Source organism: Ascidiella aspersa, chromosome 2, assembly GCF_963924565.1.
Source record: "Ascidiella aspersa chromosome 2, kaAscAspe10.2, whole genome shotgun sequence".
Classification (NCBI taxonomy): Eukaryota; Metazoa; Chordata; class Ascidiacea; order Phlebobranchia; family Ascidiidae; genus Ascidiella; species Ascidiella aspersa.
Genome location: NC_139448.1, coordinates 13,575,526 through 13,603,512, shown reverse-complemented (window position 1 = coordinate 13,603,512; position 27,987 = coordinate 13,575,526). Strand labels below are relative to the sequence as shown.

At 37.9% G+C, this 27,987-nt stretch overlaps 1 protein-coding gene and 1 non-coding gene across 2 annotated transcripts; one reads left to right on the top strand and one right to left on the bottom strand.

Moving 5' to 3' along the window:
• LOC146163817 (uncharacterized) lies at window positions 1-27,833 on the bottom strand. Its single transcript, XM_083381109.1, has 34 exons — window positions 27,634-27,833; window positions 27,066-27,232; window positions 26,750-26,874; window positions 26,459-26,568; window positions 24,987-25,124; window positions 24,397-24,581; window positions 24,090-24,181; window positions 23,516-23,933; window positions 22,892-23,149; window positions 20,617-20,789; window positions 20,180-20,230; window positions 19,688-19,782; window positions 18,714-19,274; window positions 17,498-17,600; window positions 16,869-17,049; window positions 15,611-15,815; window positions 14,666-14,849; window positions 13,856-13,989; window positions 13,487-13,582; window positions 12,993-13,079; window positions 12,354-12,479; window positions 11,790-11,964; window positions 11,029-11,238; window positions 10,253-10,373; window positions 8,804-8,913; window positions 8,026-8,175; window positions 7,712-7,914; window positions 7,105-7,269; window positions 5,922-6,161; window positions 4,470-4,700; window positions 3,822-4,002; window positions 2,738-2,973; window positions 1,544-1,787; window positions 1-1,099 (listed from the first exon to the last, which is right to left on the bottom strand). The coding sequence occupies exons 1-34, from the start codon at window positions 27,831-27,833 to the stop codon at window positions 938-940; spliced, it is 6,117 nt and encodes a 2,038-aa protein (XP_083237235.1). The 3' UTR covers window positions 1-937.
• On the top strand, window positions 12,083-12,189 carry LOC146163818 (U6atac minor spliceosomal RNA). The gene has a single exon (XR_014494626.1). It is a non-coding gene; the product is annotated as a U6atac minor spliceosomal RNA (small nuclear RNA).
• Window positions 27,834-27,987: the final 154 nt, after the last annotated feature.

Genomic DNA, 27,987 nt, shown 5'->3' with positions numbered 1-27,987 from the left:
TATTCGCCAAACGGTCGCGAAAACAAGGAGGTATAAACAACTCTATATTATTAAAAGTCAACAAGCAAAACAATAAAAATGTTAAAAAGTTAGAAATATAAGGTTTCTGCGAATGTGTAAAAAGGTTGTTCGTGGATCGTGATACACGTAAAATAAAAATTAAAGGCTAAAATGAAAACAATCTGACTGAACTCCGCCTTTTCAGCCTTGGAATGCTTTTGCAACTGCACAAAATTGGGACGGCAAGGTTTACTGCGACTGCGCTTTACGCAGTTTCTACCTACCCCAATATTTACAACAAAAATGCTGAAGGATTGTTAATCGAAAAGGTGCAATCTAATTTGGTTTACGCTGGCAAGGCACTTGTGGCGATGATAAGCGATAAACGCGAAAACAATTACAAATTATTTGTGCAGTTTTACCCCCGAAAATGCGTGGACCCTTATTCCGTTAATCTGCCTCGTCAGATTTTGAAGTCTAGAGATACGACGCCGCTTCGATAAGCAATATATATGGCAATGAGCAAGAAAAGGCGCAAACCATGTGCAACTAAAGTACAGAAACATTTTTTGACGTATATGAATTAAGATTGAACACGTCAAAGCGCCATTTACTTGAGATTGTGCCAATATAACTTTTAAAGACGTTGGTCTTCGTAGGTATCATTAAGGAACTTTTAACTGCAACAACAATGTATTACTGCATTTGATTTAGTTTAGAAATGGAACCTTTTAGAAGCCACTCGCAGTAAAAATGGCATACATGAGCAAAATGTGGCGATACAATCGAAGTGTTTTCTAAATACTGTAGTGAATGAGTGACGCCAGCGTGTGTTAAAATCGCCAGCCGACCGCTTTTTCAAGCACCATTCCAAATCCATCAAAAACACAGTGGAAGTAATCGTATTAAACGTCGAGTATAAACAGTAACGAGCCGCTCACGAAACCAGGAACGACATGTACTCGCTCGACTGCGACGGTTTGACCGGATCCGGTCTGCGCTGGTTAAAACCGGATCCCTCGCTGGATGGAGAACCGGTTCGCGTCAGTCTCGGCTCTGAGAGTCGTTGCGCCAGACTCATGTCCAGCTTGTTGCGTAGCTGCGTTGGAAATCGCCAGGGTTACATTGGATTTGAAAATTTAATTCTTGCGTCGCAAGGAATAGGAGATCAAAATGAAGTCAGCGAAGTTAAAGAGACCACAAAGTAACAAACGTACATTTTATTATGTTCTAATTTTTATCTCTGACTCGTAAATGCTGCCGAAACCTCCACATCGTTTTTTTTTATCATTATATATATGTCAGCGTAGAGTTAGATATATAGCTCCATGACTTAATTTGACAATTTAGTTAAGTTTTCCCGTGATTTAGACCAAAAAATTGATATAGGTCCGTAAGAGTTCTCAACACTAGGAATTAGCAACATTTGGAAGTAATTTAAAACCCTTTTGAATAAATCCAAAACAAAATGAATTGGGTGAAAGACAACTTGTAACCTATTAAGTTAACAGCGCCACAAAAAGGACATCCGAAAGTAACTTACGTTTGCCAATATCGGCTCGGACAGTTCTTTCCGCGGCGTCGAGGTAAAAACGATGTCGCGCGCCTTCTCAGGGGAATACCCGTTCAGGACGGAGGCGCCAAAGGCGTGTTGAACGCTGGGCGGCGCCATAGAGCTGCCGAGCCCGCCAGCCACCGAGGCACCGACCACGCTGGAGTAGAGGTTCTTGTACTTTCGGCGCTCGTGCTCGATCTGGGCTTTTCGCTCCTCGAGCTGCTGCTTGGTGCTGTGGGCGATTAAATTCGTTGGTAAAGTGGTTCTCAAATTTTTTTCTCACATGACGCTCTTGCAAGTGTTTGGTGATCTTGCGACGCACCAAGCGATAGGGGTTTTATATGGAAAAATATATACGAAAAACAGCGCATGCTTTTCGGATAAGAAATAAAGTGTGACTTGTGGCCTTAGACGAATTGTTTCTATTGAGTGTGACGAGTAGGTAAAGCGTTAAACTTTCAAACAAAAAACTCATCTTTTATTCACGATTTGCGAATGTGATTATCTTAACCAACGTCTAAGCTTATTAGGTAGGAATCATAATGTTACCGGTCAATATTTTCCTATTGGTGCCTACAATATCAATATTTGCCATTTAACTAACTGATGCAGCCAAAATTTGTCGCTCGCAGGAAGTGAATCAGAATTAGGAAATGTGATTTGTTAAATCATAATTAACTGGTACAATTCTGTAACAATGAGTTCAAATGCACTCATCACGAAACAATTATATCTAAAATAATTTTATTACTGCAGTTGGGTTTCGATACGAAATCATTGTGCGAAAATTAACAAAAGGGCGTCGCTACGCACTTGATAACTTCTAGCGTAAGTAAAGCGTCATACTGTTATACATACCTGCCATGATAATCTGAACAAAACAACCGCATCGTTGTCATAAATTGGGGGCTTTCGGTGGTGCCACGTAGAGGTTTTAAGTCGTGAAAATTTGTAGATCGAACATGAAAATCACCGATTGTGAAGTTAAAACTGACAAACCTTACGCTCTTTAAGTATGCAATTAAAAGATATATTTGAGCAGTTAACCTAAAATTAACGGTAATTAAACAAAGGTACAAGGCTTATTTGGCCATTAAATCTTTCTCGGCCAATTGAGTCCAAATCTGGCCATTAAATCTTTCACCTAATTAAAAGATTAATAAACTCTTCAGGAACACCTACCTCTGTAGCTCTTCCTGGAGTCGGATATTCTCTCTCAGCGTCTCCTGCTTCTCTCGGTTCCTCCTGTCATCCAGGTCGTCGCGAGGAGTCGGAGGTGCTCCAGTGGTGGACGTCCTGCTCCTCATCACCTCGAGTTGCTGCTGGAAAGCAAAGGCGCGCTCGTTTGCCTCAGCCACTCGCTTCTCCTCGTTTTCGTGACGTAGACGTTCCAGCACTTCGTGAGCGGTGGCTCGCTCCTGTGAGGAATCGACATTTCACATTATTTAAGATCTGTAACTTAGCGACGCAATATAAACAATGTAATGTACATCGACTAACAAGGTAACTTCGTGCGCGGCGGCTCGCTCCTGTGAGGAATGGACATTTACATCTTCAAAGCAGGGGTTCCTAACCTTTTTACACTGTGGCCCGTTTGAAAATTTTGAGAATTCAATCGACCCCTATTTTTTTACCCTTTTGAAAAAACTCGTCATTTTAGTTAAAAACCTGGTTTATACAGTAACCGATAGTTAGAATGATAAAATGATATAAATACAACACACAACAAACATATTATTTTTTCAAATTATTTCATGGCCCCCAGGTTGGGAAACCTTAATTTAAAGTTTTTCACTTATCGGCGCGGTTACACAAACCGCTACCTAGCTATGCATATTGTTTTAGTTAGCTAAGCCTTTAGTTCAGTATCGTATATACATCAATCATGTTAAATGAGGTGGCAAACAGTTAGTAGGTTCATTAAAACTGTGGTTAACAGTATCAAAAAGTGTTTACAGCTGAAGTGATTCCAGACAACTTCGATATTGTACGGTTTAAAATGCCTTAAGACTGAAAACTTGCATAAAAGACATCCGTTTTTTGTAATCACAATTATTAACTTTACAATTCGATCATTTTTTACACGTACTTTTACGAATTTTTTAAAACTTTTATTTTGAAATTGCTTGTAATCATTCTGATTCAAGTAATCCTATGCTGGGGCGGTTTAAAACCATACAAACAATATGATGTACATATAGAACCTCAACGTAGTACAACTTTAAAGTTTGCTGTTGAAATGCAGTTGAAAACTTTAAAAGCTTACCTGCAGAAACTCGTTGACCTGGCCAAGCTTGGCATTCAGTTCGTTGTTGACGATTGCATTAATTTGCTCCGGGGAACCAACGCCGTTAGAGGTCGCTGCCGAGCCAGATTTCTTAATCCGGTGCAGCTCATCACGTAACTGGTCTCTCTCGCGTTCAACGTCGGTCAGGGAAGTATCACTACTGTAAGAAAGGTGTTGTTAGACAAGCAAACTAATCTGACCCAATGTATATAAAGAACACATCCAACGACGTTCAGTTTCTGAAATGTTAATGCTTTCTAGTTTTGACTATTGACTACAGAAGTGGCAAAATGTTAGTGTTCTGGACTGGACACGAGCAGAAGTTAGCACATGGGTTTTGGACAGACGAAAATTGGTTACAAGTTTAGTATGTTAGTATAAACGTGCACAGGCTTTATTGCTAAAAGGTTAGATGTTAAAATACAAGGCAATTAGGGTTTAAACATCTCAACACGTATTGAAGGAGAATTGTTATGTCTCCTATCCATAAAATTGGATACGCCAAATTCGTTTTTTCTCAGTAATACATGCAATCCCTTTTCATATTTTCTCAGTACTACATGCTTCCCTCTCTATATAGCAACTCTTTCGCCGACTCATGCACAAGTTAAACGGACACGCGCTCACTTTCTAGCCGAGTTCGACGCCACCCTCTGCAGCTCTTCTTCCGCGCCGCTCCTCCCTCTCTGCTCCTCCCTTAACCTTTGACCGAGCGCGGTCACCTGACCTTGCAATTGACCGATGACGTCATCGCGCCGACGCTGTTCGCTCCGGAAACGCTCGGTGGCGCGCGAGAGCTGCGATTCGGCTTCCGATTCGGAAGCGTCCGCTCGCGTTCGCGCCTCGCGCATTTGCTCGCTGCAAGCAAAGCGTTGAAAGCGATCAGAGCGATTGCGGCGAAAGTTTTTGGCAATTTGAAGTAGGCCGTTTTATGGGTTAACATGGTAGCGGCGTGTAACGAAGTCTTGGCTCTGAGTAGAAAATACCGATGATACCCCCAGACCGATGTCAGGTATTTTTTGCAAAAAGCACGACCCTAATCCGATCCAATACCAGTCAATATTGTGAAAATTTACCCAGTGTAATAATACCCAAAAGTACAAGCATTGTTGTTCAGCAAAATTTTGATTAAGCGATGGAAAATTAAGCTACTTGGCATGAGTATCGGCTTAGATCCGATACGTTCGGAAACCCCTAGCTCCGATTCCTCGAAATAGTGCCAGATCCTCATTTTACTGAATAGCGCGATTTGTTTTGCACATGTTATCTGTATTCGTGTAAGCTGACTAATGGGTATAGGTAGAGTTTTGGCAAAGGGTCGACAAGAACAAGACTATCACATTAAAACCACCACCAAACCGACAAACAGTGTAAACAAGGCTAACCCAGTGTTACATGGTTAAAAAAAGTTAGAACTAAAATTCTGCGTTTCTACAGAGTTGTACTACAACGCATTCTACAGCGGGTCATACTCCACATGTTAAACTGCAAAACAATAAAAGAGATGTATTAAAACACAGAAACGCGCCTTGTACTTTAAACACGATTTTAGTTCTTAAAAGCTTAATGATTGTCAAAGTCAAAAAGGTCGGGTAAATTGACATCATCTTGATAAAGATGTTTCGATACGCAGTTGTATTGTCGTAAGAATAATATTCATTACAAAATCGATCGACATCGCTAGGAGTCGAAAAGGGAAAATATTTTAAAAAATCCGAAAGACGGAAACAAACGACAAACTATATACGCAACTCAAAATGGTACGAGGTCCACAAAAACAGACTATTTTTATAGGCCGCATAAAAACGTTAACATAACCTAAGTAACATTTATATAAGGCAATAGAGTGAAATAAAATATGTTGCCGACGTAAAAAATAAAACCAATTGCCTAAAACGTCATTTTTACAGAAAGGACTACTAATGTATTATTGTTGCAAATCCGCAATGCAACAGCAAGCGCACAAAAATTTAAAATCGAAATGTCATTATACCGTGGGCCGGATTAACAGTTTTCCAGCGGACCGGATGTTGTAAAGGCCTCATATAAACGCAAACGCGCAACAACAAGGCAACCGACCTGTACGAGTCGAGCTTCTCCTCCAAGCGCGCGCGATGCCGCTTCTGCATCTTGTACTTGCTCTCGTACGACTTGCGCTCCTCGGCGACGCGCGCGTACTTGCTCCGGAGGCGCTCCGAGGAGGACACAGCGTCGCTCCGCTCCTTCTCCATCTTGGCGAACTGGAAGGAGAGCTTGGATCGTGCCTTCACCTCGCTCTCCCACATCTTTTTGTGTCCGTCCGCCTCCGCCTCCAGGTTCCTAATTTTTTTAAAGGATTAATCCAATTTAAACCTCGGGGATGTAAAATCAGTGTTCACTGTTCATAGAACATTGTTGCGTTCTGGGTAGTATTATTCAACTTCCAAAGCCTGACAAAAAATATATTGCACACGAGATAGGTTTCTTTTCTTTCTATCTCAAGGACGTGGTTAAACCGTAAAAGTGGGTAAAAAGACATAATATTCACTTGCAAAGCTAGGCAGGAATATATTACATTTCGTCACGCTCATAACCAAATTGCCCAAGTCATTTTTTTATGATTTTCAGAGTTTTTGCCTAAATTACCCCTTGTTGCCAACCCCATGCATAGAAAAAGTGCCGAAGTCACTTTTTTGCACAAGCGAGTGGAAAATGACCTAAGCACTTTTTTATATGGATGAGGATGGTAACAAGAAGTGACTGAATCAAAAACTTTGAAAATCAGTAAAAATGACTTGGGCAATTTGGTTATGAGCGTGACGATATAAGATATGTTTTTTTATTAAATACAAACTTCTGTCTGTGATTTTTGAGTTATCCCAAACTATGTGGTTTATAAACAAGTAAAACTCACTCAAAGTTTAAAAACCCGAGTGAAATACAGAATCAGACTATGTTGAAAGGAAAAAATATATATCCTAAAACGGCATCGTTATTTCCGCTTATGACAGTAAAATAGCACAAACAAAAAATTCATATAAAATGAAAAAACTCATAAAAAGGGTAATCAAAGCACTATACGTGTTCGAGGTTTAAAACAAAGCAGGCTGTCTAACCAAAAATCTGGCATTCTGCAACTTGAACTTTTGAGTTTTACATCTTCAAATACGAGTCAGCGGAGAAGGGATAGACAAGCAAAAATCCACTTTCGGCTTGCATACCCCACCCCGTCTTATACACTTAGTTTAAAAAAAAACGAATAAAAGAAACTTTTTCCTCCCACCTGCATCGATCCGCCTGTTCGTGCATCTTCTCCTCTGCCGCGAACTTCTCCTCCTGGAGTCGAGAAATGAGCTCCTCCATTTGCATCCGGGAGCGGGACACCAACTCCTGGTCGCTCTTGTTCCCCTCTTCCCGGACTCTGTAGGCTGCGATCTCCGACTCGAGTCTGGAGTATTGACGGAGGAAAACACTGGTCACTATGTCCGATAATGTTGGACCACCGATACGCGATACCAAATAAATTAATTACAGCGATGTTTTTGCGATTAAACGTCGAGATTTATATACTTTTTTTAAACGAAAATTATTCTCTGCCTTACCATTTATTGAATACAAACATATTTTGGAAACATTTTACAGACGACGCTAACTTCCAACATGGAATAACTTTACGCTTTAAAATGTAAGTTGAGATGTCATGCTGGAGTGAACCGCTTTTTTTCAAATCGATCGGGTTCAGTTAGAGTGCAAAACAAAAAGTTCTGTCGAAAAAATCGATTCAGTTCCGGTTTGGCTCCTAAAAATCTTGCATTAAACCGTTCCGTAAAAGCAAATAAGTCAAAAGAATATTTTACGCCATTAAAAATACAAAAAAAGTCACAAGCAACCTTGCATTTGCGGCTTCGGACGACTTTATCCTTTCCTCGAGTCGCTCAATTGCACTCTTCTCGTGTGCGCGAACACTCTCAACCGACTGAAGTTGGTTCAGAGTCGTGCTGCTGTTCGCACGGGCGCGGTCGAGCTCACCGCGAAGTTCCGAGCATTGGCGGTTCGAATCCGCGAGACGCTCTTCGAGTCCGGAGCAACGATGCTGCGCAGAACGTTTGGGAACATTAAAAAAGAGTTTTTAAAAAGAATATAAGCGATCAACGGTAAACCTCCCTTTGGGCTATCTACTATAAAAAAGCAAAACAATGTTCACCTTGTTTTCGCCAAGTTCAGCTTCGAGCCTTGCCTTTTCCTCCTGAACCTGCTTCTGCGACTCGGTCATCTGCTTCATGGCGACCTCGATGTAGCTGATGTCCCTTTTGGTATCGATACGATCCTGCTGAGCCCGAACCAAATCCTCGTCCTGTCCAGGGCATAAATAGTGAATTGAATGAATGTTTTAAAATTTAAACCGTGGGGCACCAAAAATCGAAGGCTAACCCTACATGACTGAAATAGTCCAAAGAATCCCAATTATTGACGTTTTCAATTTTTTAATTGTGTCTACTGTCTTCTTGTTCCAAAGCATTTTAGAATACTGGCCCCTTGGAAATTTTTAGTGATCCACGGCTCCAAATAGCAGGGTTGCAAATTCAAAGAATTTTCGGAAAAACTTATATAATTTCGAAAACACTACAAATGCCATGACCAAGACCATAACGAATAGTTTGAAAAGCTGTTTCACTTCGGCACTTAAAAAATACATAACTTGGGCTGCACTTCAAATAAATTCAAAGAATTGGATTAAAACATTTTCAAAAGATTTCTCAACATGCAAATTAATTGAAAAACATTTTAATATTCAAAGACTTTGTAGCAATGCGTTATAAATTAATTCCTAACTTAAAGTATCCGGAACCGAACTTTGTTTCTTTTATGTTTATCCTAGACTAGAACAACACATACACAAAAAAACGTAACACATTACAAAAACTACACATTCTTTTAGATCTACCGCACAGATCTAACTATGCGATCCAATAATTTACTACCTTCTTTATTTTTTCGTCTCGAAGCCGTTTAACTTCCTCTCTCAGGTGCGCCACCTGCTGGTCAAGCTGAGCATTTTGTTTCTCCAGCTCAATTCGTTCTTTGTGTTGTCCTAGTATACAAGGCAAAAGACAACATCACGATTGTGTAAAATGCTATAGGTGGCCAGAGTTAATTGACCAAAAAAGTGAACAAAATCAGAGTATGTTCCTCAACCATTCACATGCTGTAGCGTATTAAGATGCTAAAAAATACGCTACACATGCTGTTGACATTTTTCAAAGTAGCACCCGAGCAACATCAAAGGTTTTCGTGAACCGAACATAACACATAAGCATGGCAAGATGCCTTTAAAGAATCACATCTAGCTCTGAATTCAAAGCCTGATGTCTACAAAATGCTCGAGAAATTGAATGCAACGGAAACAGTCACAATCAACATGGAGGTCCAGTGTTACCCTTCGCGTCCACGTTCTCATTTTCTGTCGCGTGATTTTGCAGCGCGGGAATTATCTGCTGCATGTGATCTGATATTAGCCGTTGAGCGTCTTTATGTTAAATAAAACAGTAACTAAGTATAAACTTTACGCTTGGAACAAACTATAAACTAAAAATCATTGCAATCGTAACGTTTGCCAAATTAACACAAAATCCTTAATCAATACTTTTATGGTAGTCCAAAGTTGCCCTGTGACCATAAAACGTCTTACATTTAAAAATAAAATACAACCTGGGCTATTAAACTGATTGTGGCTAACCTGGTGTTTTAGGTGAAATAAAAAAGAACGATAAGCTAAAACAAAAAATATGATAATACAGTCAAAGTCAAATTGTATTTTGCATATTTCAAAACTTCTTCAAAATTTAAAAACCAAGCTAAGGGAAATAACAGATAAAATGGTCCAAAGGTGTTTATTTTTGTTGTGTTGCTATTGTCTTTTGAGGATTTTTTTATTCGTCGACCGTAATATTAACGTTTGGCAAATACTGCTCTCGGTTGCGCTTCTATTTGCTTTATCAGTGGTTATCAAACTTTTTTCCTCGCGACACCCTTGTAAAATTTAATCAAATTTATAATAATACTTTTTTTATCGAATTTTTTATCCATATATAACTAACTATACTCTTGTCCTAATTTGCCGAGCGCCGAACTGAATGAGTTTTAATAAAAATGTTATTGTTAAATCATACAATCGAATGCTACAGTTTTGTAATAATGAGTTGAAATGCACACGTCAGGGAATAGTAATATCTGAATATACATTATCGCCTTAGTTAAGTTTGAGTTCGAAACAAAATCGTTGTACAACGCCCTTAAAAATTGAAACGACGCACACTCTGAGAACCTCTGTGCTATACAGTGATCGGTAGTGGTGTACCACAGCACGATAACAACTAACGGTGCAATCAAATGACACCCCTGATAAACAAGTTTCCTTTAAACAAGCCGACCTGTGACGATGTCGGAGAGCTTTCCCTGGTGTTCGGTGAGCGTGCTAGTGCCGAAATTTCTCGCGTCCTCCAGTTCGCGACGCAATCGCAGCTTTTCCGTCTCCTGTTGCGTCACTTCCGCCTATGAGTGACGTCATGCATTAGGCAAGTTACAAATTTGTCAGCCGGTGATGTATTTTGCCGGTCGCACCAAAAGATACGGGACAAGCTGTAAAACTAGTGTAAAGATCCGATTGAATAAAAAAATATTGTTTATGTTTAATATAACTGATACGCCATAAAAAAATGACAAGTGTAGGTAAATATTTTTTTTCATTAAAAATGACTATGCGTTCGTATCTTAATTTATATAGGTAATAGGTATGCAAAAAAACAACGGCTATCTGCAGGGTAATACCTATTTCTCCGAGTTAAGTTGTTTAGTATTTTAATTACCGAAAACAGGGCAGAAGTGCAGTCAATGTTTCAGAAAATACCTGTGCAAAAACATCCCTTCAAAGTGTTATTAAACTCAAGTTATCAGCAAAGCAAAATAAACCAGAATAGGCATAGACAATGTGCAGAACTGGTTAATACCTTTAAGCCTTTAAAAAAAGTGTAGCAAATATAATGTGCTGATGTACAGCCGATGAATTGTTTTTGAAATTTAATATGCTTAATTACCTACAAATGTGAATATGCTTAGCTACCTACAAATGTGAATATGCTTAATTACCTACAAATGGTGATATACAAAGGTCTGGTCATAAGCAACTTAAGCGCCCATTACCACAAACCTCAAGCATCTCGACGCGCCCTTTTGCCTTTGCGTTTTCGCGCTGGAGCTCGGAGGCCTCCGACTCCCTCCTCCTCAACTGCTCCCGCGCCTCCCCCCTCTCCCGTTCCGCTTGGGTAAGTAGCGCCTCCTTGTGCGCGAGCGAGGTGCGCAGGTTGTTGGCTTCCTGCTGTGAGATGTTGTTCGTCGCCTCGGCGGCGTGAAGTCGGCGCTGTTAGAGTGGGGAACACAACAGTTTGGTGGGGCTATTGAGTTACTAGTTAGGGAGACTGTGTGAGCTGCTTTTTATAGGTAAAATAGGGTTTTGCATTCTCAAATTTATTATTACGGTGCAGCAGTGCAAATCGCTTATTCAAGGTACGCTTTTCAAAATTCCTTGACAAATGGCTAGAGTAGACGCATAGTGTTCGATATCTTCGCGCAGAAAAAGGTATTGGCTTTAAATAAAATATCTAAAGTGCAAGTGTCCTATGAGAAACAGTTCTCTAATAGATCTGAACACAAAATAGATCGGATTTCTGTTTTTGTTTTTTTTCGCTATTTTACAAACCAGGAGTAGGTTTATGATTTAAAAAATTTCTACGTATAAACACAATATACATAGTCTACGTATAAACACATATACATAAAGAAACCTAAAAAATTTGTTACGATATTATTCTAATAATTAAATATTTAAACAACCTATTGAGGCTGTTGTAAAAAAACTCTTATTAATCTTTTAAAGTTAAACACAACAGCGATCACAACACATTCCCCGACCTCCATGTCATCGCACTTGTCCTTGGATTCATGGAGGTTCCTCTCCAGCGCAGAGGTCTTGTCTGCTTCCCTCATGCACTTCAGATCAAGTTCCCCGATGCGATCCTTGAGAGATCGTTGTTGCTCGTTCAGCGTCTCCAGGTCGTTTTCGGCCGTGTCCTTGTGCGTCCGCTCCCTGAAGAAAACACAACGGAAACGTTGCGCAATCAACCGTGACATTGTTGCACGCGCCACAAACAATAAATTTTCACGAGGGCCGGGGTATATCAATGCTTTTATATGGTTAGTTGTACGTGTTGAAAAAAAGGAGAGCAGGTTAGCACTCCCCTTGGTAAGGACGGAATCAATACATATAATGGACAAGGCACTGTCACTCTGTGGCATCTGTCCATCTTTTTTTAAACAAGGCAGACAAAAAAAATTAGGTTATTTGGTGCTGCAGCAAAACCGAGCTGATTTTTATGAACCGTTTTGTTAAACAATTATATTACAATTTTCATTCGATTTCGGATTGGATTATGGCCTTTTGAACTACAATATTACAGAGAATCAAATATATATTACTTTTTAAGTTGCTCCGTAAGGGTCTCGTTGGCGAGCTTGAGGTGGTGTATTTCCAGGTTGTATTTAATGGCGGCGTGCTCCAACGCTTCCTTGCTTTCGTATCCGTCCCGAGTAAGTTCCTTCACTCTGCAACAAACACAAGAAAATACAGGTTTAACAAGACTAACTGGATAGTATTGCTACCAGGAAACAGAAATCGCACTAGAAGGCGGATGATTAAAATTAAGTTAAATTTGTGGTGAAACTGTAAAGCATTATAGGTCGAAGGACATTCTTAGATGGCGTCGACTATTTTGGCCTTTGTCATTTCGTCTGAGAGAATGCTTATTGATAGACAATCGCCCGACTGGCGACTGCAAATTTTAATTTAAGGCCCTACACGTGCCAATTCTATTCAAAACGTGTTAATTTTCATTCAATATAAATCTTTGGTGTGATAACTCTTATTTTTTGTTTTTTGTTTTTTTAAGACTAAATAGACAAAACAAAATAAGCCTATGCTCTACGAATTACAAAAAATCAGGCGTAACATAAAGCCACATAGAGCCACGTTTGTTAAAATGAGATGTTTGCAGTTATCGCTGACGGTGTTATTTTCTAAGTTGCCGAAAGCTAACACACTTGGCTGAAAAGCCTTACCTTTCGTTTAACTCGGCGTTGAGTTTTGCAAGTAAATCGTCTTGGTCGTCCTCGTTTGATCGCCACCTCTCCAACTCTTCTTTGTACCTGGAACGATTTAACCAATAAAAAAAACAGACAATTTTAGGCCAAAAAAATTTTTAGGTTCGATGTTTCATTTTGGCAACAACCAGGGGTTACAATGTTCAACAGCACGTAACTGCAAAAAGCGGGTCTTGCCAAACTTTTTTAAACACTTAGTTTGTACAACTGTACAGCAGTTTGCCATGAGTTTCTTGGTAAAAATATGTCAATGGCTAGAAAGGGTAAATTGAGAAATGAACTTAAAACACCCTTAGCAAGTATCACAAAAGCTGTTTTAAACAGATTGCAACTCAAGTCTAGCATACATTACACACATATATACTCATGTAACAAACAACATGTTTGTATATATTAAATGGGTTGTTTGTAAACCACAGGAGAAATAACTTATAAACTAATTTTACGCATACCTTGTGCAAGTGTTTTCTAGCGTGTCTCTGTCTGCCTTGGCTCTCAACAACTCGGCATCCTTTTCTTGCAGCAACATATTCCAAGCCTCAACTTGCCTGCATAATATATAACATCATTGCATTTTTCTTTTAGTATTACGCTGGCGTTAACCATGGCGGATATAAACGCGGTAATAAATACAATTTTCCCAGGGAAAATAATGTCAGGGTGTTATACGATTTTTATTTCAAGTTTCAACAGTCAAAAATATTTTCGCCCAACAGTTATTTTACACCAACGAAAAAAAAGTCATACATCTTCTTAAAAGGGGGCATTAAGTTAAAATAAATATAAGCATTAGTTCGTAAAAATACTAATATTTTTTGTACCTTTGAACAGTCGATGTTTGTTCGCTTAGTTCGGCATCCGTTTGTTGACGATCCTGTTGAGCGTGACTCTGGAGCGCCATCTTACGGCGTTCGACCGACAGTTCGGTTTTAAGGTTTTCGCAGCTGGATTCCGACTGAAAACACAGACGAACAAAATTTGTAATTTTGATTTTCGGGAGTAACATATAACTGGTTATCTTATGGTGCTGAACGTTGCCATTGCCACCGATTATATCTGTTGAATACATAACCGTGTGTTAATTTGTCAAATAAACTTGTATCACATTGAACACTTACAATGTTTATAACCAGAAAAACGCTGTGTACTAGCAAAACTTTAACGTCTGCTGTTGACAAACATTTCATTAAAAAAATATACGTTTCACTAAAAAAAAATTGAAATCGCATAAAAAAGATGTGTGCTCTGTAAGACACAAGAGTCCTTGAACATATTTTGCACGGACCCCTAAAATAATAATTAGACTTAAAAAAATGCTATTTTCGGTCAAAAAGTGTGAAATTGAAATCTCAAGAAGAAATTCCTGAAGAATATTTTATTTTAACTTCTCAATTCAAAAAAACAATTAGTCCATTTTTAAATAAAACACTAAGTTTCAATTATAACTTTACAGGCCCTTAAAACTAGTCCAAGTACCCCTAAGCGGTTCACTGAGCCCAGGTTTAGGAACCCCTAGTTTATAAATATGTTCAGTTTATTTGTTCACACAGAAAACCGATAAATAAATAAAAAAAGCGAATGTTTTAACCTACCACACTCGCGCCCGGCGAGGCCGATTCATTCCCACCCACCTGCTTAAGGCGCTGCTCGGCGTAATCGAGCTCAGCGCGAAGTTCTCGTATGGCTGCCTCCTGTTTCACCCGGGCCTCGGCGTCCACGTTCAGCTGCTGGTTGGCGTGCTTGTGTCGCTGCTTGGTCGACTCGAGCTCAAGCTGCGTGGACTGCAGCTGCTCCTTGGTCCGGTTCAGTTCGAAACTTTAAAAAACGTGAGATCGCTTGTTTGAAAATTCGAGTGCGTTTATTCCTTAACAGTTTTTATGTTTCTGTTGGAAGACATTCGAAGGGACCGGACCACGGGAATCAGCTTACCGCCAGATGGATACGATTTTAAACTTGCATGCACCAAGTAAATCATTGAACAAACGTTAAAAAAAACACGTTATAAAGTAAACAACACGTTATTGCTTTGGTGTGATAAATACCAAATCCAACTTTTTGAAATTTTCGTTTCATTTCGAAAAGAATTAAAGAAGCAAGTTTGTTTGCGTATAATTATAAAGTATTTGTGTATTATTATAAAGTGTTGCGTATAATTATAACAAACTACTGCCTCTAATAGTGTAACATTCTTTAAAACAGTACCTAGCTGACAACCTTTTACAATACTGTCAGACATCAATGTTATCGGTGTCGTATGCGCGGTTGAAGTCCGTTGTGTAACCACAATTGTGATTATTATAACGTATAGTTCTGTTCATTTTTAACAAAACAACGACACCCACAAGACCAATTTGTTTGCGTAATATTAAGTATGTCCGACGAACCATTGACTCTAATATTGTGACATTCTTTAAAACAGTCTCTAACTGACAACTTTCAACATTACTGTCAGACACCAATTTTTCCGGTGTCATATGCAAACACAATAACGATGAAAACCGTAGTTCTACTAGCTTTTTTAACATTACAAAGCGTGATTTAAACTTATCGTAAACAAAAAGAACGAAGAAACTCACTTGATCTTCCTCATTTTCGACTCGACGTCGTCCCTGGCTCTTCCCGTCTCCTCCTTGTCGCGTTTGAGATCTCGAACCTCGTCGCGCAACTTCTCGCAATCCCTGCGCGCATAGTCGAGCTTCTCGAGGGCGTCGACCGCTCGCCGCTTCTCCTTGCTCGCTTCACGCTCCAGATCGCCTCTCTCGCCCGAGCGCAGCATCGACTCTACCGACACGGATAAATTTAGTTAGTTTATGAACAGACGGCAGACGGTTTATTAAGGTTGTTTAATACAAACAAGGTTTTGTATCTGATTGATTGAAATGCAAGTCAAGATATTTAAAGACGGTGACTTTTATCGTTTTCAAGTCATTACACGTTCGCCTCTCTCGCCCGAGCGCAGCAGCGACTATGCCGCCGTGGATAAATTGAGTTACTTTAAGAGCATGTGGTTTAATAAAATCTTTGTATATGGCCGTATTTGTCTAATTCTAAATAGAGGAATCACGTTCCACTGTAGAAAGACAAATTGTATTGGATTCTCGACAAGCTTTCGCACAACCGTGCTTCATCAGGTCAAATTATAATTGGTTGTGCGAAAGCTTGTCGAGAATTTAATACAATTGGTCTTTATACAGTACCACCTAAATCCTCTGGTTTATCAAAGTTTGTTAATAGCATTCAGGTTGGGTGTCTGATTGATCGAAATGCAAGTCAAGATATTTTAAGACGGTGACTTTTATCTTCTTCAAGTTATTACAAAAACGGAGGGGTGGGTTGGAGTGATAAGAAACATCGTTCATGAAACTTAAATTTAATCATCATTTTTGAGTAAACAACCAATTGAATCATTTTTCAATAAAACCAAATTGTTAAACCAGACAAAAAGCAACAATTTCCAACGGCGGCGACTTCAAATAAAAATGTTGACGGCTTGACGCACTTAACTTTAGTTTTTCAAGAGAAACAAAATATGACTGACAATCCCTTGTAACTTATGAGTAGCAAATAGCAATTACAAAATATATCGTATGTGTAGCATTCACTCCTAATAAACAAAAATGCAATGCATAAATGAACTGCGAAGGCATATCGCAAGCTAAAGGCAAATTATATTAACATTTTTTTCACACTTTGTCAGCTTTGCATTTTAAAGTAACGAAGCAGGACTTATTTTTGCGTCTAATTTTATAGCACTTTAACAAAGAGGATTGGCTTGAGAAATTAGGCCTGTGTTTGGGATTCGCTTGTTGAATAAGCTTATAGTATCAAATGTACCGGATAGTTGAGAGGATCTAAGCGACGGCGGCATTTCGGCCGGAATATCGTCTTCAGTTTCGGTCTCTGTGCCTGTCAGATTGTCCAAGTCGAACCCGTTCATAGCGTTCCCGTTCGAGCGCTTGCTATCGATGAAATAGTCGTCTGTTTTGGTGCGCAGGGGAGGTAGGGCAACACCCGACTAAAAATAAAAATACAGGTTTATTTGTGTTCGTTATACGAAAAGCGATACGCTGCGTTCAACGTTCCACGGTATATTTACGCAGATTTAAGAACTAAGAATAATGTAGGAGCCTACATAAGCAACACAGCGCATGGTGGAAATGTTCTGACATTACAGTGCTATGGTTTTAATAATTTGAACGACTGACTCTCTTAACATATTTTCATGATTCAGTGGCCCATATTATAAAAAAAAATAAAAAACAAAGTTCTATGAGATGAAAAGACTTGCTTCGCTTCATTTATCAATTTGGACTTTTTATCAATTTGAGAAAAAAGTTTATTTATTTATATGTTTGTTTTCTGATTACTTCACCCAGGTATTTTCCTCGAAAAGCGGAAAAAAAATAATTCATGGACACCAAGTTGGAAATCACTAAAATGTAAGAGAAGCAAAACTTTCTCACGTGTGCCTTGAAGCCGTCCATCATTCGCTTTTCCTTGCCCTGCACAGATCCCATGAGAGGATCGTCAAACTCCGACACGTCACTTTCGCTCTGGTCAGCGGACCTGCAAGTCACGTGATTACAATGCGTAAACTATTTGGGGGTCAGTTTATGTAAAATATTCTAAGTCGTGTTCGAAAACTATTATTGTTCTTTAAACGCCATTAATTAACTTATGATCAAGACACAATCAACTAAAACTTGAATTTTCGAATGCTGCTAAAATTATAGTACGACAGCGCTTTTAAACGTTTTATAAATCAAATTAAATTGAAACCATCGATTACTATTAACAAATCGCGAACAAGCATCTCCAACCCTGCCTTGCGAATTTCAGGTTACCAACTTGTTTCACAGCTAAACACACTTTACTTACCTCAGTATTGCAACAAACACTACGAGTTACTATGCGGTTAACTTTACGACCCGGCGTGTATAGGCCGCATACTTTACTCCGAACCAAGGCACAATAGGTCAAGATATGCCGCGCGGCAGACAATCGAAAGCGCGATTTCGTGGTGTCGGATTGCTGGGATTTAAACGCCGATAAAAGAAGGTCGAGCGACGCGCGGTATTCGCTAATTGAGCGTGGTCACGTGACGCGACCATCCATCAACTCAAAAGTTTTGTGGCGAGTTCGAAAATGCCAAAAGACAGCTTTTCATTTAAAGAGCTTAAATTTAATTTGTATAAATTTTCAACCAAAAAAAATAATCCATTAATCTTTAAAAAAGGATAACAATTTTTTTGCAAAGAATCGCTAAAAAGTAGGTATTTTAATATAAATTTTTGGAGCATAATGGTAGGGTTGGAGAGTGAAAATAAGTTCTTCTGGTATATATTTGCTAGACTGTTGGCCATGTGTGTCATTCCCTGAAGAAGGCTTTCCGAATAGTAAACCGAAACGTTGATTTAACAAATATATACCAGAAGAACTTATTTTTATTATACAATGCCTGGTAGCAACAGCATATTTATGGTTGGAGGTTGTAGTAAGACGTAGTAACTAGAAAGAATATCAAAGCAGAAGGTAGGTATTACGTTCAAAATGATACCTGGTTCTTTATGGGCTTTGATATTCTTACTACGTCTTAATATAAAATGTTTTTAGGGATTAGTTGTTCCAATTTCCCTATCCCTAAAAGTTTATTTCTAGTATATTACGAAAACATCAAACCTGTCGAGTGCCTCCTGAAGGGCAGTTGTTAATTTCTCCTTGTCAGTTGATGCAAGCATCCTTCGCCGTTCCTCTTCGTCTTTTTTCCTCCGATCCTCTTCGGCTTGCCTTTTTCTCTCCTCTTCCCGTGCCCGTTTGGCTTCTTTCTCTTCTTCAGCCCTTTTCCGCCTTTTCTCTTCCTCAGCATGTTTTTTTATTTTCTCTTCCTCCGCATGCTTTTTTCTTTTTTCCTCTTCGGCCTGTTTTCTCTTTTTCTCCTCCTCTGCAAGTTTTCTCTTTTCAGCTGCTTCGAAAGCAATCCTCATTTGTTTGTCTTTCTTCTCTTTTTCTTCGCGCTTTCTTTTCTTCTCATTTTCTGTTCTTTCTATTTCCTCCAGTCTTCTTTGTTCCTCAATCCGCTGCTCTTCCTGTTTTCTTTCTTCCTCGGCCTGGAGACGCAGGTTTTCTTGCCTCCTGGCCTCCTCTTGCTCTCTCATCAATCTTTGACGTTCCTCTTCTTTCCGTTTTGCTTCTTCTTCTTCAGCGGCGGATTTTTCTGCTGCTTCTTTATGGCGTTTTGCCCTATAAAAGGACGTTAACACAGGAACAGGAACCTTTTACATGGACTTCAAAATAAAAATAAAAACTTTTAAGGTGAAGCCAAAACGCTTGGTACTGTCAAACGTGGTAAAATATTAAAATTCCAATCTTAAGACCCGTTTACACTACAGCTGCGCTAAACTGAGCTGGGCGTAGAAATCGCTTCAAAACGTAACGTTTTCTATAGCTGCATTGGGCTTGAATTGAGCAAAGCGTTAAAAATGTTTAAACCAGACTTTTAATTCAAATTACGCTTGGCTCAGTGCAGCTGTAGTGTAAACGGGCCTTTACGAAGAGGTGCAAAAAATGCGAATTAGGGTTTGGTCATTAAACTATTATATACGGACGAGAATGGAACTTTGACGCTATGTATGTTGTTTCTAACTAACACCTACAGATTTTCTGCTTCCCAACTTCCTTCAGTCTCTGTGTCTGTGTCGAAATCATCGTCATCATCCTCGGTTGGAAGCAGCACACCATCGACCGTCGTCTGAAAACGCATTTAAAGTAATTTACGAGAAAGCGACATTTTGCCCTTTTTGGTGCAACGTGTTTTTACAGGGTCAGATTTTGGCAGATTTTAAAACAATACCACAAATTTCCGGACAAAACGCTGCAACATTATATTTTACACAGCATGCTGATGCTGATAAATAAGGGAAATTACTACAACGACTCATTAAGTGGATGTTCATTTAGCGACTTCATTTTGTGCCGCTTTTGGTGAAGAGGTTATACGTAGTTAACATATTGTAATTTCCAATAATTCGCGGGCCTTAGCATTTGTCACTTTGGTTTGTGTGAATAGTACGATTTAGACTTATTGAATTGCACAACACAGTGGTACAAATGTGACATTGACTGGACTTTCGGAAAACTCAACTTACCTTAAACGGCGAAGGTTTCGGAGTGGCGGTGTTTGGCTTTTCAACAATGTTCTAAAATCAAATTTACAAAATTGACACACTTTGTTCATGTACAACCAAACTACTTTTACATTTGACTTCATACGACTCTCTAGAAACCGAAAATAGTTATTTTTTAGCAACCCCTTGGCGATAGTTTACTTTTATCTCTGGTATCCTTTTGGTTTATATTATTGCTCTAAATTACATTGTAAACGATAGTACACAATAAACAAAACAACATATTCTGCAATTCCGTATGAAGCAAACCCAAAATAAATTTTGTACTTTAATTAACATTTAAAATAAAAAATAAAAGGTACTTTAATTAGCATTTAAAATAAAACATCAAAAAATGTTATGAGGCACAGGGAAAAAAACAGTTAAAAATAATCTTATTATTTTAGCCCTGGGCTTACGTCGGAATCCCAAGACGAGGAAGAATTGCTGTCGTCATTATCTTCGCCAAGTTGGGAGTAGTTCGTTTGAGCGGTAGGTGGCGCCACCGTTCCTTTCTTGACGTCATCATCTTCGGAACTCATTTCGTCATCGAACTTCAGCAGTCGGGACGCCGCCAGAATGTCGGGTTGGTCTACCAAGCATAAGTAACATTGCGGTGGCTAAATTATTGATACTTTTGTGTTTGTAACAGAAGATTGGCATGTTGAGTTACCAGGATTGAAACATATCGCTTACTACTGTGAAAAATGAAAATGCAAGGATTGAATTAAGGATTATTATTAGTAGTATGACCTACTGCAATAACAAAGTTGCTTATCAAAGACATTTAACTTTTAGAATAATATGAATTCAATCTTTGGATTAGTAGAAAAACAATTGATACAATATTTCTGGCTACTGGTACAGTTTTCCGGCTTCGCACTTTTCCGTGTGCACGGTTGGTTTGTAAAATTTCGCTACTAAAAAATAGCGATGCTTGTGCCAAGAACGACTACTTACAGTAGGTTGAACCTGTCAATATTGTCAAGCTATTTTGGGCGCAGGGATCGAAATATTTAGCTCTTGCCCGTAGCAGTCGCCGACTGGGTCCATATAACGCACATACATGGTAACACTCTGTCAGTGATTTAAAATTTTCGAAAGTCCAATATTCTATCTGACAATTCGTGTTAAAAAATAATAAAAATAAAATAGTTTTCAGTTCTATTAATTTTGAGATTCGTGAATTAGCAGCAATTACAAACAGAATATTGAAATTTTGAAGTTGATATTTCGCTTGCAATATAACAACATGAAAAATCTTAAAGGCGGATATTTGTCGGCCTTTCTAATATGCTGAAGAGTTTTGTTCGCGGAAGGAGCTTTACTTAAGTAGGCTTTAAAATTTAAAGTAACCAGTTCGACGACAAGCGCAAAACGAGAATTATTGGCAGTGAGCATTTCTGGACCTAAAATAACGCACTTCTAATTAGGAGCGGCTTCATGTTGAAGTAGCTAAGCTGCGCTTTAAACTATGTCAAGTCTCGTTTCGGACGAAGCCAAGGCCAAAAACCAGGAAGCGGCGAGCTTAACGGTCGCGCCTGTAATACTTCAGGCCGTGCAATGGGCCTTGGCTTAAATGGGAGTGTTTACGAACAACACAATAAATGAAGTTTTAGTTTATCATGCGAAACCGTATGTTTTTGTGCGTTTACTTTATCATAGCAAACATGAACTTAACTTTAGCGCTCTTCTGTCACCTAAAATCTTGAAAAAATATGCTGTTTAAAATTGGCGTCATATAAAAGTCATGTACCTAGCTGTGATACAAAATGACGCACAATACTCAACCGTACGATAACCGATACCCACAAATGTACCTATACGATATAGTAATATATTACAATTGACCAGTAAATCATCCGGATATTTGTTGCTTAGAAGCTATGTTTTGATTTTAGCATTTCACGCACCCACACTGGAAGTTTGACAGCTATGCAGAGGATCTGTTATTTGTTGGTTAAAGTTCATAACAAGCGCTACAAGTGTTTGCTTTGGCTATACACAGTGCTTCCACTCCCTGATGGAATGGCAACTTACAATTAGAAGCACCGAGGAAATGCGGTTCAATTCAAGTGACTAGCACTTGCAGAGAAATGAAAGTCTAAGAGTCTGCTTTTGGAGCTAAAGAATAAAATACAGTATGGTTTAGTTTAACACTGCCGTGGCATTTTGGACTTTACATAATGCCAAACATCGTATAAACCAAGTTTTACAAAGGCTTCTATACTTGAAACAAACAAATCAATCAATATTATCGATTTTGTGTTTTGAACCGAATTAAACTAAATGATCCACAAAGAACCAGGTAAAAGTGTTCCTCGTGTAGCAAACGCATTTTTTTAACAAGTTGTGACGCAATTTAAACTGACGTTTTTCATGTGTCAATGATGTTTGTGTAACTATTGCACAAAACTTGCTGTTTGCATTTTCGCTGTTAATGTTCGACTAAAACGGTTGCTTGGATACAGGTGATGCTACAGCCACGTGTAAACGTGTTTATTCAATTTTTGCTGAATTAACTGTTCAATAGGTTTAATATAAAAATAAGCGTGTTTAGAGCCTTAAAACCTCATTTATTTCAGCTTGAGCTCTTTATATAACGCTATTTTATAGAAATTTCTATCATACGAAAAGTCGAATATCAATTCCCAATGAGGCAACAAGTTACTAAATAAATCAACTTTTCTGTACCTAGTTTTTTAGAACCCTCGGCCTTATCGGACTCTTCATCATCCCATTTGGATGAGTCTTTGGAAGGTGGATCATCTTCTGAATCTGATTCTTTGATTTGATTCTTCCCCTTCTGAACAGTGGCATAGGTAGGAGCTGGACGGGGGTCATCTTGTTTGGTTGGTGAGTAACTGCGAAGGGAGCTGAGGTCAGACCCCTCGTTGTTGTCATACATCAGCTGGACGTCGGCGTCGCTTAAACCGAGCTCCTCCATGATTTCTGAAGCAGAATAAAAAGGTTTAGTTATATTTATAAACATAGTTAATTGCTTAAACACCTATACATTTTACATTAAACGCTGACTTTTGTTGTATCAGAAACTTCAATCTTCTATATAAAAATTGCGGCAATACAATTATTTCCTTTTAATTTTATTACATGTTTAGCATGTAATTTGAATGCCATTTTTATTACAGTTAAAAATTCATACATACAAAATTAAAGAAAGAAGCTTTGGCATTTGATTGGGCATTTTCTTTTTTGGAAGTTAAACAGCTCAAAGTTTAGCACGGCCAAGAAATTAGACACATGTTGCAAAACAGCTTTTTTTGGTGAAGAAAGCTAGTAATGAAAAAGATCACATACTTTTATTGGGCTTTGAAAAATTGTCCGGCGATTGTTTGCTGGGTGTGATATGCTCCACTGGCACCACTGGGCTTTCCTCATCTTCACTGTCCCATGGCGAATCCTCTTCATCTGCATCACTTTCATTGTTCTTATCACTGCCCGGATCACGGCTGTCAAATGTCCTTGTTTTGGGCAGTGGCGGTTTGGATGGCGATACTTTGCCCCCTTTTTGCGAGTTACTCGCATATTCCCGAGATATAGGTCTTGGATTATACGCTGGAGGTGAATCTTGGGGATCTTTTTTAGCTGCAGGCAAGGATTTGCTTGTGGCTGGGGATTGTGAGGTGCTCGGGGTTTTGTTTGTGCTTTGTTGTCGCTGTTTGAGGAACTGCGCCACATTTACTTTCGTCGAGGCTTGCACTGGCTTCGAGGTTTTCTAGATTACCATTTCAAGTTACGTTGAAAACACACATGAATATACCATGGAACCAAAACTTGAATCTGAGGATATTTATCTCATAAATTTTAAATAAAACTAAAACAATAAGGCATTTAAACTAAACCATTTGGAACATAAAGGTGTCAAACTTACTACAGGTATGGGAGAGGTGGATTCTGATGATGATATTTCACTATCAGACACTCTACTCAATGACTGGCTTTCATCGTCTTCTTGGGACAAATCTGTCATAATTAAATATTACTAACGCAGTTGTAGGGCATGCCATAAACATGTTTTTTGGGAAACTTTAACCTCATTTGCATGCACTAACAATGCAATAACAAATCTGGTATATCATATTTAAAAAAATTATATATAGACAAAATATATTAAAAAAACAATATAGATAAAATAATTTCCTTAATACAACCATGTTTGTACATTTGGACAGTTTTACCTCCAGCATCCATTGCAGGTCCACCCAAGAAAAATCCTGATGATTTGTCATTAAGTTTTTGCTTGGAGCCTTTTGGGGAATAATCTGTCAGGCTTTCATATAGGTTTGTCCCTGAATGGCTCGGGGTTTGTATAGGTGTGCTTTTTCTTTGCTTAACGGAGTGCTCCACAATAATATGTGATACCCTTGAGTAAATCAAAAATGATTTTATGCTACAAATTACTGATTTATGTAAACAAAAACATAGTTTTACAATTCTTTGTCTAACATTACATAGTGACTTTGTTTAGTTAACCTCTAGTGCATCACTTGTATTTCAAGGAGGGTAATTGAAGTGTCCTCATAATGTTTAATTTAAAATAAATACACTACAGAACACTACTGTTAAGTTAACGCCACATTCAATGTTTTTTTTTTCAAAAATACCAAGCAGTAAAAAATATTTAACAATTGCTCAGTAGATATCGACAAAACTAGCAGCTGCTTTAATTCGAATTTTTGGTTTAAACAAGCAAAAGAGGTATATATCTACAGATTAGTTGTGGATGTGTTTATTTATTTTGCTCAATTAATGTAAAACAGCTACGTACGGGTGATGTCCACTCATGCTGGCATAATCATCAGCAGTCCATCCCTTGGCATCGTGCAGTGTTGTATCAGCACCACGGTTTAACAGGTCTTTCACAATGTCGAGGTGGCCTCTACTAGCAGCCAGCATGAGAGGTGTTCTAAAAATATTTTGAAATATGAGTAAATTACACTAGAAAGGCCTGGGCTAGATAAATAGTCATAAGAAATAAAGTAATTGTTATGTCAGGGAGTAAATTCACAATCCATTAATTCAGTTCACCCTCGCCAGTTATACAATAAAATCACACATTTTTAGCTTAATACCAAAGGTAGAACTCAATAGAAATGTTCCTCTACTGTGTTTGGTCTGTCACAATGGCCTAAGTTATGACATATGAAACCTTACACCCAGTCAAAGGCTCCGATGTCAAAACAGGACTATTAAGTGCCACAAGTAGATAGCCAGATCAATGTGGGTCATAGAAATATGGCCAATAACAATGGAAAGTATTGCAGGAATTTAAAGTTTGTGTTGATATGCTTCTATAAAATGGCCTATATTTCTGAATGATTTACCCTTTAAATCCCAAACTATCTTTTCCATATGTTAAAATGCTATTAATGTACCTACATACCACACAGGCCCGAGGGTATAACAATAAATTTTAAAACTTTTACTTTGCCATTGTTAGGTAAACAGAAGTCCATTATATTAAGATAATAACACAAAGAAATGTTACATCAAATATTGACATAAATCGGATATCCTTTTGTGCAGGCATTCCACAACTCCGAAGAAATAACATCACAAACAAGTTGGGATAACACATTTGATGTATAGAACTACTAATGTTTAAACAATTGATTAAAAAAGGTGTCTTACCTCAAATATATACAAATACAAAAAACAGATATAAATAGGAATAAATTCCTTCAAAATGGTAATTAAATTTAAAAAAATTACTTCGGCATGCTTCTGTAATTCAATAGTAAAATCTAAAAAACTTGGTCAGCCACTGTTTTACAGAATCTCATGTCTATTGACATTTATTAACTTTTCTAATATACTTATATGACAAAACTACAAAACTATTTTCAGAGTTCCATTTAATAATAAAATGTCAATTTATATTTACATAAATAACAGCACACTTTGTTTTAAAGAGGGTAACCGAAATGTTAAAACAAATATTTTTTGCCTGACATGAAAAAAAATATTAGAACAAGACTAAGAAAAAACTTCATCATTTACAAAATTTGGTCTGGAACATGGTAGCATATAAAAACAAAGTACAAAAGTAAAAAGTTGCATGGTTAATTTTTTTTTTTAAATAAGTCTTTTTCAAAATTTTAGAATTAGAATAAAACCATTCATTTAGAATGCAAATGCTAGTAAATTACACTACCAAAAACAAATGTTATTAATTAATCAAGGTAAACATCACATAAAGGTTTAGTGCAAAACTTAGTCCACAAGTACTAATTAACATACTTTCCGTTATTGTCTTTGACATTAATTTGTGCACCATCCTCAAGTAAAGCTGTTATAACTTCTTCAGAGCCTGATGTTGAGGATGCTAAATGCAGGGAGGTTGAACCATCCTGAAAGCAAATCAATGTTTTATCCTTGGGCTTAATTATAAGCAAACACTGTTAACACTTCAATCCTTTGGTTTCATAAAAAAATAATTTTGTGATAGAATAAACTGTTAAGCCTAAAACTTTTAAATGTAAAATTGAAACAGAACAAAAAACATAACTAAACAATAACAGATCTTATTACCTTATTTTTAGCATGAACATCTGCATGATAATCAATAAGTATAATGCAAAGTTCATTGCTTGGAATGCTGGCAGCAAGGTGAAGGGCAGTGTTTCCATTGTTGTCTGACAGGTTTACATCAGCTCCTGCAGAATAGGTTGGGTGTGTTAAAAAACAAACAATAGTAGCAACTGAAGTACAGTATTGATGTGTACAACATAAAATAAAATTTAATAGATCAAGTCGGGCAGAAAGGGAAGCCTAAATAAGGTTGGTTATATCACCATAAAAAAGTATCTCATTCTTATGCCAGGAATGACAGTTATTTTCTAAATACCTTTCTGTAGCAAAACGTTTAGGCCATTGTAAAACTGGCACTGAACACAGATCAAAAGTGGTGTCCGCCTGTCGTTGTCACATAAGTTCAGATTACACCCATGATGTGCAGCCAACATCACAATTGCATCAAGCTTTCCACTGCTACATGCCATATGCAAGGCAGTTCTATGAAAACACAAAATAAACTTTGTTGATTAAAGTTCTGTCATCAAAATAAGAGGTATAATACTCTATATCCTATATAGTTTTAAATAACAGTTATGATTACGAATAGTGAAATTATTTTGATGAGCTTTGAATTTTGTTTGATTTGCCAAAAAAAACATTGACTAAACGATTTCAGACATTTGCTTCTTCTTGATACTGTAATCAAGTAAAAATTATAGACGATGAAAATTCTTTAATGGAAATATTAGATATATACTCGATCCGATTGAAATTTTATTATGTTTCACTTTATACATTTATATAACAAATATAAAAAAGGTTTGTCTATGTAACTCAAAGTTTCCTTAATATATTCTGAGATAATAACAAATAAAGTTGAAACTATTAACAATAATTACCTATTTTCTTTATCCAGTTGGTTGCAGTCTCCTTTTTTCAGAAGTGATTTTAATTTTGTTAGGTCCCCAGAGAATGCAGCTTTGTGTAACTTTGGTAAATCTTTCTTTGATGGAACGCCATATCCAGATTCTGATCTACCACTAGCCAAACTTCCAGCTTCTGAAGCAGATTTGTTTTTCTTTTTAAAAAAACGCTTCATTTTATTGTTAAAAGCAAGCAACACAACCTAGAACAAAATAGTAAACGATGTATAAACTGACATCAGGCATTGGTAATTTTTTATAAATGTAGAAGACAGGATAATTGATGCCTCTGCAAAATGATTGTGTCCAAAAAAAATTGAAAATTGATGT

Coding starts and splice junctions, on each gene's coding strand:
- LOC146163817 (XM_083381109.1), bottom strand. CDS start 27,833: ATGAAGCGTTTTTTTAAAAAGAAAAACAAATCTGCTTCAGAAGCTGGA. Junction 24,582..24,986: donor AGCATGAGTGGACATCACCC/GTACGTAGCTGT, acceptor GATTTACTCAAG/GGTATCACATATTATTGTGG. Junction 19,783..20,179: donor CGAAACCTTCGCCGTTTAAG/GTAAGTTGAGTT, acceptor ATGCGTTTTCAG/ACGACGGTCGATGGTGTGCT.